This window comes from Lithobates pipiens, unplaced genomic scaffold (assembly GCF_037356315.1).
Source record: "Lithobates pipiens isolate NorthernLeopardFrog02 unplaced genomic scaffold, aLitPip1_a1.2 Scaffold_1, whole genome shotgun sequence".
Lineage (NCBI taxonomy): Eukaryota > Metazoa > Chordata > Amphibia > Anura > Ranidae > Lithobates > Lithobates pipiens.
The window spans coordinates 83,839,736-83,852,228 of NW_027507685.1; the positions used below are offsets into that span (position 1 = coordinate 83,839,736).

The 12,493-nt window shown below is 42.6% G+C and overlaps 1 protein-coding gene across 5 annotated transcripts in view; it reads right to left on the reverse strand.

The window, feature by feature from the left end:
• Positions 1-3,999: 3,999 nt before the first annotated feature.
• The window catches only part of SCAI (suppressor of cancer cell invasion), a 1,638,004-nt gene continuing 1,629,510 nt past the window's right edge, over positions 4,000-12,493 (reverse strand). For all 5 annotated transcript variants that reach the window (XM_077463762.1, XM_077463684.1, XM_077463531.1 and 2 more), the window contains one exon: positions 4,000-5,895. In XM_077463762.1, coding sequence (XP_077319888.1) covers positions 5,749-5,895 — 147 coding nt within the window. In that variant the 3' untranslated portion in view covers positions 4,000-5,748. The remainder of the gene's footprint in view (positions 5,896-12,493) is intronic.

Below are 12,493 nucleotides of genomic sequence, written 5' to 3' on the forward strand. Positions count from 1 at the left end.
TAAAAGCTGAATCTCAGGCAAACTGCTAAATACACACATAAAAGTTGCATTACATACCAAAGGATTTTTACTTCTGTAAAATCATTCCTAAGATTTACACAGCTCTGCAAAACAGCACAGCCAGTCAGAAGACCCGCCATTTCTCTATTGTAATTTATTCAGCTATGTCATGCCCCTTTCCCCAGCCTGAGTTGTAGTAGAGAAGAAGCAGACTGATGAGCGAATTTCTCAGTCAGTCATTCTCCCTCCCTCCTTGTCAGCACATGAGCCCTGCAGCTCAACGATTGGCTCTTTGGCCTTCCCTTCTCTCTCCCAGTCTGAGCTCTTGTTATACAGGAGAGTCATAGAGGCTGAGATCAATATGAACAGGATGGTGATATTTACATTTGTTTTTAAAAAAAATGAATATTCTATGAACATATACAGGCATGAACTGATGCTTAATTGTATCTATGGTCACAAATTAAAATGATATATTCATTCCCTCTTTGTATTTAAATTGTTAATAGCCTACTTCTACTATTCTGAACTATCTTGAAGTTAGTAAACTTACTTTGCAAAGATTACCACACATTAACTTCCTGAATTTTGTGACACATTCACTATGCCCTGTGAGTAGGCACTGTTGTGTCACACTTTTCATAGAGCCTGCCTTCTGAACTACAGAGGTGTCAGCAGGAAGAGTTTTAGGAGGTAGAGTCAGTACAAGAATCATAGCTTGCAGGGTGGAAGGTACCATGGTTATTATAATTATTATAAATTCTAAGTCAACAGCAAAAAAGGGAATCTAGGAAGTTGTGGAAAGAGATGGCCAGCAAAGAGGCAGCACTCACAACATGAAAGCAGTGCTAATTTTGACATCAAATTTCAATTTAGTTTAAGTCATAGCCTTTTGACTAAAATGCCATTTTAGTTTTAGTCGTACTATAGTCATCTGAATTGTTTTAGTTTTAATTGGATTTTAGTCTACTAAAATCTCCAGTATCATAAAAAACTAAAATATTGTTTTTTGACAAACAAAAGTGCAACTTTAACTACTTGACCACTGGGCACTTAAACCCCCTTAATAACCAGACCAATTTTCAGCTTTTGGTGCTCTCACATTTTGAATGACAATTACTCAGTCATACAACACTGTACCTATTTGAAATTGTTGTCCTTTTTTCACACAAATAGAGCTTTCTTTTGGGAGTATTTAATCATCGCTGGGTTTTTAAATTGTTTCCGCTATAAAAGAAAAAAGACTGAAAAATTCTGTAAAAAATAAATTTTTCTTCATTTCTGTTATACAATTTTGCAAATTAGTAATTTTTCTTCATATATTTTGGCCAAAATTTATACCACTACATATCTTTGGTAAAAAATAATGACCTATCCCATTTCTTGAGACCCTAACAAGCCAGGAAAGTACAAATACCCCCCAAATGACCCCTTTTTGGAAAATAGACATTACAAGTTTTTTAGTAAGGCATGGTGAGTTTTTTGAAGTTGTCATTTTTTCCCACAATTCTTTGCAAAATCAAGATTTTCTTTTTCTTTTTTCACAAAATTGTTATATTAGCAGGTTATTTCTCACACACAGCATATGCATACCACAAATTACATCCCAAAACACATTCTACTACTTCTTCTGAATATGGAAAAACCAGATGTGTGAGACTTTTACATAGCGTGGCCACATACAGAGGCCCAACATGCAGGGAGCGCCATCAGGCGTTCTTGGAGCATAAATTACACATATAATTTCTTGACTACCTCTTACATTTTTGAAGGCCCTGGAGAACCAGAACAATGGAAATGCCCCAAAAATTACCCAATTTTGGAAAGAAAACAACACAATGTATAATCTATGAGGCATATTGAGTCTTTTGAACATGTCATTTTTTTCTACACGTTTTTGGAAAATGTGTAACGAAAATGAAAACGCATTTTTTTTTACACAACATTGTCCATTTACACAATATTTCTAACACATAACAGGTACATACCAAAAATTACACCCCAAAATAGATTTTCCTACTCCTCCTGAGTATGGTGATACCACATGTGTGAGATTTTTCCACAGCGTGGCCACATACATTGGACCAATATGCAGGGAGCACCATCGGGTGTTCTAGGGACATAAGTTTCAAATCTAGTTTGACTACCTATTACACTTTTGTGAGGCACTGTAGTGGCATGGATGTGGCATGGATGAGCATGAATGGGGATGGCTGAGCATGAATGAGTATGGCTGGGTACGGCTGAGTATGGCTGGGTATAGCTGGGTATGACTGAGCATGATTGAGTATGGCTGGGTATGGCTGGGTATGGCTGAGGAAGGCTGGGTATGGCTGGGTATGACTGAGTACGATTGAGTATGGCTGAGTATGATTGAGTATGGCTGAGTATGGCTGGGTCCAGCTGGGTATGGCTGTATACGCCTGCTTACGGCTGAGTATGGCTGGCTACGGCTGAGTATGGCTGGGTACAGCTAATTATGGATGGGGGTGGATGGGATGGCTGAGCATGGATGGATGAATGGATTAGTATTGCTGAGGATGGATGGATGAGTATTCTGAGTATGGATGAGAATGGATGGATGAGTATTCTGAGTATGGATGAGAATGGATGGATGAGTATGCTGAGTATGGATGGGTGAGCATGGATGGGTATGCAGAGTATGGATGGATGGGTATGCAGAGTATGGATGGATGGGTATGCAGAGAATGCAGAGTATGGCTGGGTATGCAGAGTATGGATGGGTATGGCTGGGTATGCAGAGTATGGCTGGGTATGCAGAGTATGGATGGGTATGCAGAGTATGGATGGGTATGCAGAGTATGGCTGGGCATGCAGAGTATGACTGGGTATGGAGGGTATGGCTGGGTATGCAGAGTATGGCTGGGTATGCAGAGTATGGATGGGTATGCAGAGCATGCAGAGTATGGATGGGTATTCAGAGCATGCAGAGTATGGATGGGTATGCAGAGCATGCAGAGTATGGATGGGTATGCAGAGCATGCAGAGTATGGATGGGTATGCAGAGTATGGATGGGTATGCAGAGCATGGCTGGGTATGCAGAGCATGGCTGGGTATGCAGAGTATGGATGGGTGAGCATGGATGGATGGATCGATGGATCTGTCACTGAGCAGCGCTGTGGGTACTACACATGCAGCCCACAGCGCTGCTGCCACCGATCTCTCCCCTCTCTGCTCACACTGGACGGAGAGGGGAGGGAGGAACCGGAAATTACGCCGGTTTGTTTACATGTGATCGCTCCATCATTTGACAGAGCGGTCACGTGGTAAACAGCCTCGATCAGTGGCTGTTCTCTATGATTCGTGATGCGCGGGGTCCTCTGGTACAGAGGACCCGGCGGTCACGGAAGTTCTCGGGTGCGCACCCCAGGAGGCGCACAAGAGCGGAATTCTGGGAGGACGTCATAGTACGTCCTCCCAGGGTTAAGCAACCACCCTGTAGCCGTCATTGGGCTATGGGCCAGTTGCTAAGTGGTTAAAATATATATAAAAAAAATTAAAAATGTAAACTCTATTGGCTGTAAAGCCATTGTACATTACCTGAATATAAAAACTTTAACAGTTCTCTGTTAATAATGAAAACAAGTATCAAGCAACATCTTTATACATAAAACCACATTTCATAAACAAACAAGAATATTGCTTTTTGACCACTGTTAATTTTTACATTAAATTTCAATTTAATTTTAGTCATAGTCTGTTGACTAAAATGCCATTTTAGTTGTATTTTAGTCATCTGAATTGAAACAGAATTTTATTTTCGTTTAGTTTTCATCACTGAAAACATACAGCTGACGAAAACTATGACGAAAATATTTCATCTACGAAATTAACACTGCATGAAAGGAGATTTTTCAAGTAAGCTTATATTGGATTGTCAATAATAACTATTATTTGCATTGCTATTACATGCCAATGCTATCAAATTAAAGTTTATCCTGTAACCATAGATTTAATTAATATATTTTGATAATGCATTTAATATATTGCTAATTTATTTAATTTGATTGTTCACTGCATCAAAACATCAGCAATCCCTTCAAACAGAAAATCTTGAATCATGTGGCCATAGAATGATGTAATTAGTTAGTTGCACAGCATCTTCTTTTGCCTTGAGGCTGGGTTCACACTGCTGCGATGCGGTAACGCTGCAAATCTACTGCGGGTTCCCGCATCGCATGCCTCCCGGCGGCAGTTCACACTGCACTATGCGAACTGCTGGGAGTGTCAGTGAAAAGTTAATAACACCTCCAAATCAGTTCGCATATCGCAGTGCGATCTGCAAACTCGGACAGGAATCTGATGGCATGGCGTGAACACCCATGCGATCTGATTCTGCTGCGGACCAAAAAAAGGGTCCTGTACAAGTTTGGGCCGGATGCGATGCGAATTCAGCCATACTATCTGTATGGCTGAAATCGCATCGCACAGAGATCGCATGTGATTTGCAGTGGGGTGTGAATCACATCCGATCTCGTACACCGCAGCAGTGTGAACCCAGCCTGAAGGAGAGATCTGTGAGGGGAGGACATAATTGTGACCTTTGGTTTCAGGATCTAATGGTCACATTGCATGTGCTTTTATTACTAGCATTAATCTCTATATAACAGACACCAACTGGAAAGGGTGAAAAAGCATCTTTCTACAAGATAACAGTCTGGAGTGTCCCATTAGGCAGCAGAGAAAAAGAAAGTAAACATGACTATTGACATGCCTTAATAATGAAACAACTGTGGTGTCAGCTATGTAATAGAGTGTCTAATTTAATTGAAACCATTTGGGAACAGTTCTTACACTTCTATTTTAAACCATACCTGCCTTCATGTTTAATACCCTAATGCATTGGGTTTCAAATTATCATCATAAACAAATATCAACAGCTCAACAGAATATGTAAACTTGTGCCAGCATTTACTGCTTCGGGATGGAAATAAGTAAAGTGTGAAAATAGACAGTTCATTTCATGAAGATGAGACCTTATTCTTAGCCCCTGTACACACGGTCGGAGATTTCGACAACCAAATCCGTCAGATTTTGTCCGAAACTGTTGCATACACACGGTCGGACTAAGTTGTCGAAAAATCCGATCTTTCAGAACGTGATGACGTCATTTCGTTACAATGGGACTACATTCAGGCTAGTAGCCAATAGCTTTGATGTAGGAATTTGATCTGAGCATGCGTGGCACTTTGTCCGATCAAAATTCTCTACACATGATCGGAGTATGTCTGATCGAAACAGTTGGTCAGGAAATATTTCCAACAAGTTGGAAAATTGGGTCCAAAGGAATCAGTCCGATGCATACCACACACAGTCGGATTATCCGACAACACGGTCCGATAGGACACATTCCGAAGGATTCTCCGACCGTGTGTACAAGGCTTTAGACACTTCTCTTATTTTTTAAAACAAATGGGTTCTTCATGCTGCAGGGGGAGAGGACACATTTTCATTGCAGGACAGAACACCTAAAACATGCACACAAAAGCTAGCATCAACCTGCAAGCAGAAATACAAGCACTACTAATGACCATACAGAAAGAAAAAAGGCAGGGGAAGAGGTCCTCTGCACCTTTCTCACAAAAGTGCTTCCTCTAGAACCAAACCTTGGTATTTACAATGCAAAAGGTCACATACTTTATTTGAAAGCTTTGCCTTACAAAAATGCACCTTCCAAAATGTGTGGCATAAAAGCCATAAATGTTCGAGTAATATCGGTGTTCTGCTTAATATTCATCCATGGTTGTTTCAAGAAAGAGGTTCCTTACATCCAATATGGAAGCCAACTCTAAAATCTGTTTTTGCAGGTGAAGATTTTCCACCAGTTCATCCCGAGGCAAAGGAGGGTAGGTTTCTGGGTAGTTCCTAGTTTCCTGGAAGACAACAACACTTCTAAATTACTTTACCTACATAATAACACAGAGAAATATAACACTGTAAAAAAAGACTTTAGAAACGGTATGCTGAAAGCTAATTTTTCATAGGCAGCTATGATTTTCATTTATCAATCTTTATTAAACCAGGTGTGGGGAAGATTTTAGGGGTGTCACATTCAACATGTAGTCTTTTTTAATTGTGCACATACTTCCAATATTACTAGCAATGGGAGCATGGCTTAGTGATAGCAGCCACGTGAAGATGCATGAATCCCGAGCATTGCACCCACCGCTGACAATTGAGTCTCACTGTTCCTGAATGCCAAAATGTGGGATCCTGAGAGGGGGTTCTCCCAGCTTCAAGTTACCACTTCCTTGCTCCTACTGCTCCTAGTACCAGGTCGGCTTCCCGGGACAACATGGCGCCTACTACCACAGTAAGGGACTACAAGGTACCCTCAGCCGTTGGACAGGATCACCTGATAAGACAGCCTTCTTCCTGCATTCCTTCCTCCATCTCCCACATTACTGGTATCCCATCTGCATTCAGGGATAATCTGTCTACAGCCAGGATAGGAACAGTCTGCCTTTGGACACTCTAAACTGATCGCTATCACCCAAATGCTACAAACAATTGCTTACGATTCTTAACGCTGCCAAGGTCTATAGTCCACTGTTCTGTTAGTTTCATAGTTTCATAGTTAGTAAGGTTGAATAAAGACACCAGTCCATCCAGTTCAACCTGAGTGAGTGTCTACAATCACCCCTGCACACCTCACATCGGTCCCTACCCTCAAAGAGCCTACAATCCAAGGTCCCTAATTAATATACTAGGGCCAATTTTAGACAGAAGCCAATTAACCTACCTGCATGTCTTTGGATTCTGTGTTTGGCTACATAAAATAAAAGAGATTTATAGAAGACATTTTTGCCTCACAGAGAAGAAAAGTTTTGCAAAAATAGGATTTTAACAGCTTACCTGTAAAATTATTTTCTTGGAGTACATCACGGGACACATAGCCACAGTAATAACTGTATGGGTTATAGGCCACCTTTAGGTGATGGACACTGGCACATCCTAAACAAAGTTCAACTCCCTATATAAACCCTCCCCTTACTGGGAGTACCTCAGTTTTGTGGCAAAGCAATACACGTGTAACCAGAAAGAGGGGAGGGACCTCTGTGTCCCATGATGTACTCCAAGAAAAGGATTTTGCAAGTAAGCCGTTATAAAAATCCCATTTTCTTTATTGTACATCACGGGGCACAGAGCCACAGTAATAACTGTATGGGATGTCCCAGAGCAATGCGATCTGAGGGGAGGGAGACAAAACCAAAGTAGGGTGCAATCAGACCTGAGAACCAATACTGCTGCCTGCAGCACACTGCGCCCAAAGGCGATATCGTCATGCCTTCTTACACCCACCTGAGAGAACGTATGAACTGAAGACCATCTGTGGCCTTGCAGATTTGAGCCATGGAGGCTTGGTGATGCACTGCCCATGAAGCACTAAAAGCCCTGGTGGAGTGCGTTTTGATTTGAAAAGGCTGAACCTTTCTTTTCAACCATAAACTTGAATAATTACTTGCCAAATCCACTTGAAAATAGTAGATTTCAACTCTGCCTGTCCTTTTCTAGGACCTTCAGGCAACAAAACAAACATCAGTTTTTCTAATCTGAGCAGTCGCCTTCAAATAGACTTTGACTGCTCTCACAACATCAAGAGAATGTAGCGACTTTTCTTCCATAGAACAGGGTTCTGGAAAAAAATGAAGGTAGAGCAATATCCTGGTTTAAATGAAAACCTGAAACCACCTTTGGCAGAAAGCTAGGATGAGGACACAATACCACCTTATCCTTATGAATAATTAAATATGGCTCTTTACAAGAAAGAGCAGCCAATTCTGATATCCTTCTTGCAGAAGATATGGCAACCAGAAAAACCAACTTCCTTGTCAAAAGGATCAAGGGAGTATGTTGTATTGGCTCAAAAGGCTGTTTTTGTAAAACCAACAAAACAAAATTCAAGTCCCAAGGTTTAAAGGGTGACCTAACCGGCGGATTAAGCCATGTCACCCCCTGTATAAAACTACAGATCAAGGAATGCAAAGCAAGTGGTCGTTGGAACAATACTGATAAGGCCGAGACCTGACCTTTGATGGCACTCAAGGCCAGCTTCATTTCTAATCATATTTGCAGAAAGGCAAGGATTCTACCTATAGCATACTTTCTAGGATGCCAACCCCTGGATTCACACCAGGTAACATAAGCCTTCAAGACTCAATAATAAATGACTTTGGAAGCTGGCTTCCTTGCATTAATCAAGGTAGATATCACTGAGCCTGAAAGCCCACCTTTCTTCAGAATGTGGGTTTTAATAATTAAACTGTTAAATTTAGTGTTTGTAAGGTAGGATGGAACACCGGTCCCTGTGATAGCAGGTCTGGACATGGTGGTAGGGCCAAGGGGCCCCTACTGCCATCTTTACAATCTCTGCATACCAAAATAATCTGGGCCACGCTGAGGCCACAAGAACCGCCAACTTCTTTTCCGGCTTGATCCTGTGAAGAAGCCGTGGTAGCAGCAGAATAGGAGGGAATGCATAAATCAGTGAGAACTGATCTCACAGGGTCACCAATGCATCTGTTCCATATGCGAGTGGATCCCTTGTTCTTGACACAAAGTTGTCGACTTTGTTGTTGAACCTGGAAGCAAACGGATCTACATCCGGGATCCCCCATCTCTGGCATATAGCCAGGAAAATGTCGGGATGAAGGGGCCATTCCCCCGGGAACAACTGCTGGCGACTCAAGTAGTTCGCCTGCCAATTCTCTACCCCTGGAATGAAGATTGCCGATATGCACGGCACATGCTTTTATGCCCAGGTTAGGATATGGTTACAATGGCTACCTGACATCAAGAAGAGTGGATTGAATTTATCAGAGTCTGTGACCAGATCATCCAGTGCGTTGGAAGAAGTGAATATCAAGTCACATTCAGGATATATGGAACTTTCTTCTGGATACGATCAATCACCAAACTACGGGGTAAAGAGCCGGACATCGGGAGGTTGAGTCTGAAGGCGAACAACCCCTGTAGGGGTACTTTCTTTTGGCACGAAGGGGTTAATGAATATTACCATCTGTGGGAAGAGAATTTTCTTATTGCCCCAAGCAAAAACAGGTCTTCACGTGCACAGGAAAGTTCCCTATTGGGACCACGGAACAGATCATTGTCCGGGGAGTACTGTTATGAGATGGAGTGCTGACCCACTGAAAGGAGGATATCTTTGATGCGACCTACCGACTATATACAAACGCTTCAATTTATATATTTTCTGGTAAGCGCATTCACTATATGGTGACGGGCACTTCATGCGCTTTCGGAATGTGTTGAACCACTGTGGTGCTGCCATTTAAGAACACAAACGCTTATTATCTGGACTCACATATGAACTTTTTATGATTGGATTTTTGTTTGTGTCATTTTTTATGCACTTTTTCGATTTTTATGCACTTGAGGTATTTATTTGATTGTATTAATTATTCATATATTAATTATTCACATTTTATTTTAGTTATTTAATTAATTAGAGGGTTGGCGCAGCTTTTTATTTATTTTTTAGGATATGGTTTACCTCTGCATGACTTCTGGTGCCCCCTTGATGATTGATATAAGCCAGTGCTGTGGCATTGTCGGATTGAAAACTGACAAGACAATTCCACAACCTGAATGTCCAGGCCTTTAGGATTAGGCGGGTTGCCTGAATCTCTAGAATGTTGATGGGCAAGGTCCTTTCAGTTCTGGACCATTTTCCTTGGACAGTTGCCTCTTCCAGGACTGCTCTCCCAACCCGAAAGGCTGGCAGCTGTTGTTTCCACATTCCAGGTTACTGGTAAGGATTTCCCCTTCTGCAGATGCTTGGATATCCTCCACCAACTAAGGCTCTGGCGCACCTTTGGCGACAGACGCATTGGAAAATCTAGCGTTTGGACCTTCTTGTTCCAGATAGACAGGATACTGTTTTGCAGCAGTCTCAAATGAGACTGAGCATAGGGAACCACTTTGAATGAAGCCACCATCTTTCTAAACATTCTCATGCAAAGGCGAATAGAAGCACCCTTCTTTGCCCTGAACCTGCTCCTTTATGGAACTGATCTTTGCCTGGGGTAAAAACACCCTCTTCTGGGCTGTATCTATAACCAGACCTAAGTACTCTTAGCCCCTGTACAAACGGTCGGAGATTTCCACAACCAAATCCGTCGGATTTTGCCCGTCGGATTTTGTCCGTTGGATCTTGTCCGAAACTGTTGCATACACACGGTCGGACAAAGTTGGCGAAAAATCTGATCTTTCAGAACGTGATGACGTAATTTCGTTACGATGGGACTACATTCAGGCTAGTAGCCAATAGCTTTGATGTAGGAATTTGATCTGAGCATGCGTGGCACTTGGTCCGATCAAAATTCTCTACACATGATCGGAGTATGTCCGACCGGCCCAGTTGGTCGGGAAATATTTCCAACATGTTGGAAAATTGGGTCCGACGGATATTCCGACGGAATCAGTCCGATGCATACCACACACAGTCGGATAATCCGACGACACGGTCCGATAGGACACATTCCGACGGATTCTCCGATCGTGTGTACAAGGGCTAAGTCTTCTTAATGGTTTTAAAGAAGATCTCTCTAGGTTGAGGACCCAACCTAGGTATTCCAGGTAGTTAATTGTGGTGACCATGCTTTGGTCTAAGCGGGCTACTGACCTGTCTATCAAGAGCAGGTCGTCTAGCTATGCTACAATTGTTATACCTTGAGTCCTTAATCTGGCCAGAGGAAGGGCTAGAAGTTTTGTAAACACCCGAGGTGCAGTAGCTAGACTGAAAGGCAAGGCTACCAACTGAAAATGGAGCCTTTCTACTTTGAAATGCAGATATTTCTGGTGAGCAGAGAAAAATAGGCACATGCAGGTATGCATCCCTGATGTTGATTGACACCAGAAGTTCTCCTCCTTGTAGAATGGAGACAACAGATCAGATTGCTTCCATGCGAAAAGAGCGCATATTCAGGAACCACTTTAGATTCCTGAGATCTAGAATGGGTATGACATCCCCATTTGGTTTTGGCACCGTGAAAAGGTTTGAAAAACCCCAACCCCTGCTCCTTCGCGGGGACCGCCATGATCCCTTTTTGAGACAAAAGTCGGTCTAATGCTTAAAAAAGAGACTTCTTTTTCTCTGGATCTTTGGACATTTGACCTGAGGTAAACAAGGAGACAGGAAATCTCGGAGTTCTAGTTTGTAACATAGAGCTATTATGGAGACCACCCATCTGTCTCAAAACTCCTCCTGCCAGACCTTTGAGAATTGCAGAAGTCTTCCCCCCACTTAAGTGAGCAGGGGCTCTCGTTCGTAAAAGGCTTTAGCGTTCTGTCTTGTAGGTTTCCTCCCCCAGGACTTCTTTTGTCCCTAGGGTTGGCCCTGAGGTCCTGTTGAACCTGACGGCGGAGGCCGTTGCGGCTGCCTGGAGGCTTACGCCCCTGGCACTGAAGAAAGAGCCCATTTAAATGAGGTACATTTACTCCTTTTCTTAACTGGCAAAGGGGTACCTTTCCCCATCCCCAAACAGCCTTTCACCGCAGAAAGAAAAACCAGCCAGGAGCTTTTTGCATGGCTCTTCGGCTAACCAACTTTTCAGCGATAAGATTCTACGCATATGCCTGAACCCAAGAGTAAGGCGAGAGATTTGCAGAATAGAATCTGCAAAACACAAAGACCATGGCATCTCAGCTAAATCGTGGGCCTGCTGTTCAGGGAAAAACTTGAGCACCTGTCTCAAACGGTCTCTCAGGAGTTGACATACCCCAATTTCTGCCACTGCAGGTTGACCTACTGAACCTGCCAAAGAAAAAATGTTTTTTAACAGGAATTCCAATTTTATGTAGAAAGGATATACCAGCGTCAACTGCTGGTATACTCCACCTCTTAGCAATTTTTTTCCTCCATAGGATAAAGTGTTGAAAACTTTTTAGGAGAGAAAAATGCTTATCTGGGTGATCCAACTCAGAATACATAAGCTTTCCCAGCAATGGACAGGAAAGGCACGCATGCTTGAGGAGGCTTTAGTGAACCAAACTTTAAATGTGGAGTGGACCATTTCAGTAAGCAATTTCTCAGCTTGTGAAGTTGAAGAAGGTCCTTTCCCACTTTGATTCCGCATCATGGTCCCCTGAGGTGGATCCATCTTTCCCCTCCCACCGTTCCTCTGTTTAAGGGTCCTGGTGGTAGAAGGGGACCTAATGTGTTTTCTTCCACTCTGTGAAGATACGATAAAAAAATGCTAACTTTGCCTCTAATCCAATCATGGCTGAGGAGAAAACCTCCTCAGTAATATAGACAGGGGCTGAAATGTTGGAAGCAATTGCAACCCCTGATGACCCCGACGGCTCACTCTGACCAGCCTCCCTAGGCCCTTCGGGGGGGATGGTGTTGCAGAAGGAGCCTAAGGGTGAACCCTTTGAGGTCTTGTTTTTTTGGAAAACTTGTACCTCCCCTTCTGACCATAGTGCTAAGCACAAATGCAGAGGTACTAC